Genomic DNA, 7,553 nt, shown 5'->3' with positions numbered 1-7,553 from the left:
CACAGAAAAAATGTTTATAAAAAAAAAACAACAACATATCCCTCTTATTCATGGAGAATTGTGAACATAAGAACGCAATTACATTATCATCAGACAAAAAAATGATGCAGAAGTTTGACACAAAAAAAAAAGAGGATGGTTAATTCAGTGCTTTCCTGGTTTCCTGGTAGACGCCACACCACGCTTGGTATCAGCTGCCTCCTCCAATGAAAGGACAATACCACTGCTTCCTTTAAATCTTATTAAAGCAGAAGTAAAGACGTGACAGATGTGAAATATCTACTTGTAAGCCACTGTGGTAAATGCAAAATAGACCGCCATGAACATGCATTTGTTTCGAGGCAAAGACAAAACGTCAATAAGGCAAATCAAAGGCTGAATGAATAATATGCTATTTTTATACAACCGCTGGAACAACCATGATGTGTCCAGTAGTGCTACAAGCAATAACGGATACCCTTCTACTTATTATCGGCCACTAACGTCCAAATTATCCAGTGGTTACTTTATTTGAAAAAAAACAGAACACTGGTGCTAAATTAATATAAATCACTTTGGAATATAATTAACAGTATTATCCTTTCATTGAGCTGCCACACGAATACAGGGCTGTCCAAACTTTTTCCACCAAGAGCCACGTACTGAAAAATGAAATGAGATTACTATGAACTTTGTTTAAAAAAAAAAAAAATTTCACATAGTTCAGCTTTATTCTGAATTGTCAATTTTCTTTCTGTGATGCGACTTTACTACCATATTATATTTCCAAAAATGAAAATGTTTCCTTTGTTTCTTTAATATTTGAACTCTATGCTACTCAAATGAATGTAATCCTGTGCAATTGCAACTTTTTTCTTGTTAGAATAGCACTTTTTCCTCATCATATTTTGACTTTTTTTCATAAAATTACAGCTGTTTATAAAAAAAATCATTTCCACTTTCTTATTGTAAATTTCCTTTTTCTGCAACATAATTTTCCAAAAATGCCAACTTTATTTGCCATTTTGCCTCTCATATATGACTTTTTTTCATTCATATTTCAAAATTATGCTACTAAAATGCAATTTTTCCTTCTTTGAAAATGATGAAATTCTCATTAGATTCCAATGTTTTTCTCTAAGTATTTTAAAATGACTGCAGATTTTTCCATTTTAGCTGTATTTTTTATTTTTATTTTTTACAAATGACCCCTGGGCTGTACTTTGGACCCCCGCTGCACTAACAGAAATCAATAGCTCATTTGGCTGATTTAATGCATAAGAACAAAAAAAGTGATTTGAGTTCAATACACCGGAGGAAGTCAGTTGATGTTAGAGATAAAGGTAAGGATGGGAACCTACCATAAAAAAAGTCCTAAAAAGGCACATCATCATGCTCTCTGAAACACTTAAGCCATTGGCTTGTGAGAAAGGAAATAAATAAAAAACAAAGTCAACATAAAAACAGTCTGTGTCAGAGGCGATGGAACTGGACATGTTCAAAGTTAAGCCACTTGAGAGCTCGGCTATGAAACCCCTGCTGGCTGTCACAGTAAAATGAAGCACATTTCTTGTCTGCTTTTAAAAACAAGCGACTAAATTGAGGCAGGAAATCCATGGTGGTCAAATCGGCAAAAGATCTGTATGGCTATAAACCTACAGGACCTCTATTTTACTGCTCAAGCCATTAGAAGAATACAATGCCTCCCCCTGGTGGTCATCCTAAATATGTATTTTTTTTCTTCAAATTAACTCTCCATAAATAAGACACCCTTTTTATAAATAAACATAAGGAACAAAAACACAAAGAGATTCAAATTTGTATACAAAATAAATTAAAGAAAAAAAACTTTGAACCAATAAACAATATACAGTGTTAATATTGTTAAATGTAATTAAATATAAATGTAGTGCACTTCCCCACACAATATTTTAGACTTGTTTTTTTCTGGAGAGCCTATCAATTTTAAATATAATCATTCAGAATCACTATTCATATTCATTTTCTTCTGAAAGAATGAGAACGAGGTGAAGGCTGCCCAGCGGTATGACTGCTGCTGACTACAGTCACCTCTGATCATGTGACATAATATCCATTTTTTAAATGTTTAGTTATTTTTATGGATGCTGTGGGAGACAAAACAAAACTGACAAAAAAAATCATAAAAAGTAAATCAAATATGTTTTTTTTTTTCACGAGACAGTCGCTCATAGTGAACGGCTGCTCGTTGAGTAAGTCTCGATAAGTGTCCAGAAAAAAGTCGCTAGGCATTATTTCAAAATAAGAGTATCTCGTCTGGATACCAAGTTGGCAATATTGATCTCTCTGATATTGAAGTCTTCCTATTTGAGGTGTTATGATAACAAGCTGCCTCAAATAAATGAATGTATGCGAAACGCTGAATATGAATAATAATAATCCTGCCACGGGGTGACTAAGCTACAGAGACGCAGGGGCCGTGTGGAAAAGTTGAACCATCTCTATAAACCTACTGGCCTCTACTGGATATTAGTCTGCTCTACATATTCATAGAAAAATGTTTCAAATTCCTGTGCAACATGTGAATTAATTGGGGGAAAAAAAAACAATCTCCACATCAAAATGTCCACAACTGGACATTTCTGTCTTGTAAGAGTAGCCCATGGGATGCCCATATCCGGAAATCCTAAAACTTCCAGAATAAAAATCTAAATCTCTATTCAAAGGTTCACTTTCATTACTTTTGTACAGAAGTTGGTTACAGTGTAAAACTAGCCATCTCTTTTGTACGGGATAAGCCACGCCCCTTCGTGTCGGGCATGTGGGTCTTCCAGTGTCAACCTACATAAAGGGATGAAGGGGGCAAGGGGGAGGACGATGGGTCGGATTAGTTAGCTGGGGTCTCCTTGGTGCTTGGTTGCACTGCTCAGCCTGGAGACAAAAAGGCAGCCGCTCACTGATATGTGCTGCACAAAAGTCAAAGTTGACTCCCTTTTGTTGATTCAAGTATCGTTACACGACTTCTGGAATGTTCCTGAAGAGGTGCTAACTAAACAATAAATATGACAACACACGGTCTTGTGTTTTTCCATCCAAAGTCTCCCACGGAGGAGTCGGAGTGATTTGGATCTGGCAAGGCAGTCCTTTAAACACACATCCACTCCATTTATTCGGATGTCGGAAGCGGATCTCCTCCCTGGCGTTGCCTCCTGTTAGGATGCGTGCCGACGCTGCTATAGGCAGGTTTTGCACAGCGCCACCTGGCCTTTCATGTAGTCACGGCAGGGGCAGATGCGCTTAAGCGACTGGTGGGCGCCGGCACAGCTGAAGAGGAGCAGGTCGGACTGAAAGATACAGTGGTGGCGGCTCTCGCTGTAGGCTGGGACCATGGTGTCCGCGCTCGACTCCACTGTCTGGCAGTCCACGCCAAACCTGATGGATGAACAAATGGCTACAGAATAAATACATGTGCATAAAATGCATATACTAACAGAAAAATATGGTGGTGGTAGTGTGATGGTCTGGGGCTGTTTTGCTGCTTAGCATATCCACATGTTCGTTCATTCGTTAATTTTCTACCCCTTATCCTCACAAGGGTCGCGGGGGGTGCTGGAGCCTATCCCAGCTGTCTTCGGGTGAGAGGCGGGGTACACCCTCGGCTGGTGGTCAGCCAATCACAGGGCACATATAGACAAACAACCATTCACACTCACATTCATACCACATGTTCATTCATTAATTCATTTTCTACAGCTTTTTCTTCACGAGGGTCGCGGGGGTGCTGGAACCTATCCCAGCTGTCTTCGGGTGAGAGGCGGGGTACACCCTGGACTGGTGGCCAGCCAATCACAGGGCACATATAGGCAAACAACCATTCACACTCACATGTTCATTTATTCATTCATTTTCTACAGCTTTTTCCTTTTTCCCCTTCGCGGGGGGCTGGAGCCTATCCCATCTATCCCAGCTGTCTTCGGGTGAGAGGCGGGGTACACCCTGGACTGGTCGCCAGCCAATCACAGGGCACAACAACCATTCACACTCACATTCATACCTATGGACAATTTGGAGTCGCCAATTAACCTAGCATGTTTTTGGAATGTGGGAGGAAACTGGAGTACTCGGAGAAAACCCACACATGCACGGGGAGAACATGCAAACTCCACACAGAGATGGCCGAGGGTGGAAGTGAACCCTTGTCTCCTAGCTCTGAGGTCTGCGTGCTAACCACTAGACCGCCATGCCGCCCATACCACATGTTGTTTTACAAAATATGAAAGTAGTACTTGCTTCCTTTCATTTTTCACTATGTGGTCCTTGGTTAAAAAAGTGAACAACCAAATGTTTGTGTGCATCACCTGGCCAAGTCCTTGTCCTTGTTGAGGTGTTGAAAGAAGGAGGGCTCGCAGATGAGCTGCTGCTCCTGACACACCTGCTTACAGGAACGTCCTGGCTCGGCCATTTTCACCTGAAGCGCACTGAGTGGAGGCCACATCACTTGGCCGTGACAGAAATCCTGACAACACGACACATCCCATCATGCAACTGTAACAGTGCAAGGTCAAGTGCTCCGAAATCATCATTCTACATGCAATTAACTAGAATTTCTCACATGTAGGAGATAATTCAGTACCTGGTTTTCAATGAAGGCGTTGACTCTCTGTAGCATACCTTCACAGGTGAACTCGTATGGCAAATAAGGCTCAATCTGCTCACAGAACAAAAAAAGACGCTTCAAATAAGTGGCTCGTCCGATGGTGACAGTTGTACAGTAGATCCCCGATTTTCAGTCGACGTTCGCCCCTTGCCCATCCAAGCTATCCTGCTAGAGTGACGTTGATGGTCTATAATTTTGGATCATCATTTGCCATAAAAGTGACTGTTGTAATTATTAACCTTACCCCCATGTACAGGTAGCTCACCACTAATAAATAATCCCTTTTGTGTCTTACATGATGAATCACCAATGTGTGGGGATCGACTATACTGTATTATGTTTACATTTTAGACGGATAAAAGGCGTCTTCCTTAGATTAATGCACGCTACTCCATACTCCTAAACTTTTATCATATTTCCACAAGTTCAGTTCAATTTAGCTCAACATGTACAATTTTGAAATGGTAAAACTTGATCTGGCTCGCATTTACACTAAAGGAAGCGTAAACAGGATGGCGACAGCTGCGGCAGACAGACTAACAGCATGACAGTGCAACCTGACTAACAAAGAAGAAGAAATCGACACAGTAAACAAGGGCGAATAACGGATATATAATCGGCAATATATTTTTAAGAAAAGGTACGTTTATGTTCTTCCAATTTCCCCACTTTGTCACAGTCGATTATTGACCAATCAATGGACTGCTCAAATCCTTTAGGTACCTGACCACTGCTGCTGTTACCTCTAAGGTTGGGTGTTTGTTGACAATGAAAAGAACATAGTGTCGTGTATTGAAATGGACTGGACTGTACTGCAAATGGGGCTTTGGAGCAGAGGAGCTCAACAAATGAGGCTTTTGTTATTGCTCTAAATCATACACAACTCCTTCTGTGTCCTTGTGTAGGGTGGAGGGTGGGAAAGAGGAGAGGGAGGTGTGCGGAGACAAGCTGGAGCCTGGTAAGCTCCAAGATCACGAAGCATATAAGGCTCTGTCCAACCAACAAAGCCAATGTTCTTACAAAGCACAATGCAGGACCAGATCCAAGGACTGATGGTGGGTCCAATATTTGAAAAACTGCATCAGCGAGGATTTGTTGTCTTTACCTTTTGGCTGAGGATGGAGCGAATGGCTCTTTCCACTTCGGCAGGATTGTCAATATCCACAGTCCACACGTGAGGTTGTCCAATGTAAACCTCGGCGTAGGGATGCTGCGATGTCAACTGCATGCAAGGAAGCAGAGAGCACAGATTGTAACGCAGATTGTTAGACATCAGCCAATCAAGAGGGTGTAGAAACGGAGCCCATTGCTAATAATGTTTTAGTGACATGGGCTAGCATTACTGATTCTGAAGGCCCTTGGCAGATTACATTGACATGACAACACACAGAAACAGAAGTCTGCTAGCACAAAAATGTGCGGAAAACTGTTCGGAATAAATGATTAGAAATGTCAGGGAATACTACAATTTAAGTTGTAAATAGTTATAATGGGGGCGGCACGGCGGTCTAGTGGTTAGCGCGCAGACCTCACAGCTAGGAGACCAGGGTTCAATTCCACCCTCGGCCATCTCTGTGTGGAGTTTGCATGTTCTCCCCTTGGGTTTTCTCCGGGTACTCCGGTTTCCTCCCACATTCTAAAAACATGCTAGGTGACTCCAAATTGTCCATAGGTATGAATGTGAGTGTGAATGGTTGTTTGTCTATATGTGCCCTGTGATTGGCTGGCGACCAGTCCAGGGTGTACCCCGCCTCTCGCCCAAAGACAGCTGGGATAGGCTCCAGCACCCTCCGCGACCCTCGTGAGGATAAGCGGCAGAAAATGAATGAATGAATGAATAGTTCTAATGCTTCTGATAATGTTTAGGCCAGCAGAGAAGGCCTTGCTGGCCCTGACCGCCCACTACTATTTACCTCTCTCACGGTGGGTTTCCCCTTGAAGAAGTCGGTGTTCTTGCTGCTCTTTGGTGGGTTGAACTTGGGATTGAGGAACGCACACCCATTGGCGATGGCTTCCAGGGGGGCGGGACCCTCATATGGGAAGGACAGACCCACAAACAACTGCAACAGAGGTGAAATAAAACTAAAACATTTGTTGATGTTATCCCCAACCTGTATGCATGGTATTTTGGACTTGTTTTCAAACAATCCTCTGAATTAAAACTCATTTTAATTTTAATAAAGCATAGAATTTACAAGCAATTTCTAGTTCTGAGCTGAGAATTATCTCAGACGACTTGTTAGTTTTAGTTTGGTTGAACATTTGCCGCACGCAAACACAAGCTGGGTCCGTCTTGACGCTAACATGACTGCCAGCTTGTCAAACACTGATGCAGGCGGGCAGGAGGCGACTTGTGGCAGCCGACAGCTCAAAGCTACTAAAGCAACTGGCAAGAACAGTTCATTGGCTGTGTGCGAGAAGGCTCTGCTGTTTGCTGATAGCAGTAGTTAGCTGACCGAAACAAACAAACCCCGGCGGCTATCAAAAGAAAATAGAGTACAGTCGATGTGGCACATCGAAGAGGGTGGGGGTAAAATAAGGGAAAAATGTTACGGTCACATACACGCATTGTTATACTAGCCATGAAATTAAATATAATTTTCCAAACCTTAACCACAGGATTATTTCACTGTATAGTAAAAAAAACAACAGTGCTGCCGTTTCTCTCCTCTGAATCACTTTATGAGCAGGCACGGATCACCAGTGTTAGAATATGAACATTGTTTGATGATGATGATTCTATTGAAATTACTGTCTGGCTTTTGTTCATATGCTCATATTTTAATGATGCCATCAATATGTGTACTGTCAACATAAAGAATCCTTGCAAGAACACCTATCCATTATTAAAAACCAGCCCCAGAGCTGAGGTAATTAGACCTGTCTGGCATGGAGTAATATCACATACTACAGTATTAATTGGCCCTGTACCCTAGAA

General features: G+C 41.8%; 1 protein-coding gene across 2 annotated transcripts in view; it reads right to left on the bottom strand.

Moving 5' to 3' along the window:
- Positions 1 to 22: 22 nt before the first annotated feature.
- mgat5 (alpha-1,6-mannosylglycoprotein 6-beta-N-acetylglucosaminyltransferase) overlaps positions 23 to 7,553 on the bottom strand; it is a 45,394-nt gene continuing 37,863 nt past the window's right edge. For both annotated transcript variants that reach the window (XM_058050643.1, XM_058050644.1), the window contains exons 13-17: positions 6,529 to 6,675; positions 5,721 to 5,837; positions 4,592 to 4,666; positions 4,317 to 4,474; positions 23 to 3,390 (exon numbers count right to left, since the gene is read on the bottom strand). In XM_058050643.1, coding sequence (XP_057906626.1) covers positions 3,192 to 3,390; positions 4,317 to 4,474; positions 4,592 to 4,666; positions 5,721 to 5,837; positions 6,529 to 6,675 — 696 coding nt within the window. In that variant the 3' untranslated portion in view covers positions 23 to 3,191. The remainder of the gene's footprint in view (positions 3,391 to 4,316; positions 4,475 to 4,591; positions 4,667 to 5,720; positions 5,838 to 6,528; positions 6,676 to 7,553) is intronic.

This window comes from Doryrhamphus excisus, chromosome 16 (assembly GCF_030265055.1).
Source record: "Doryrhamphus excisus isolate RoL2022-K1 chromosome 16, RoL_Dexc_1.0, whole genome shotgun sequence".
Lineage (NCBI taxonomy): Eukaryota > Metazoa > Chordata > Actinopteri > Syngnathiformes > Syngnathidae > Doryrhamphus > Doryrhamphus excisus.
This window is presented reverse-complemented; position numbering and strand designations above follow the sequence as displayed.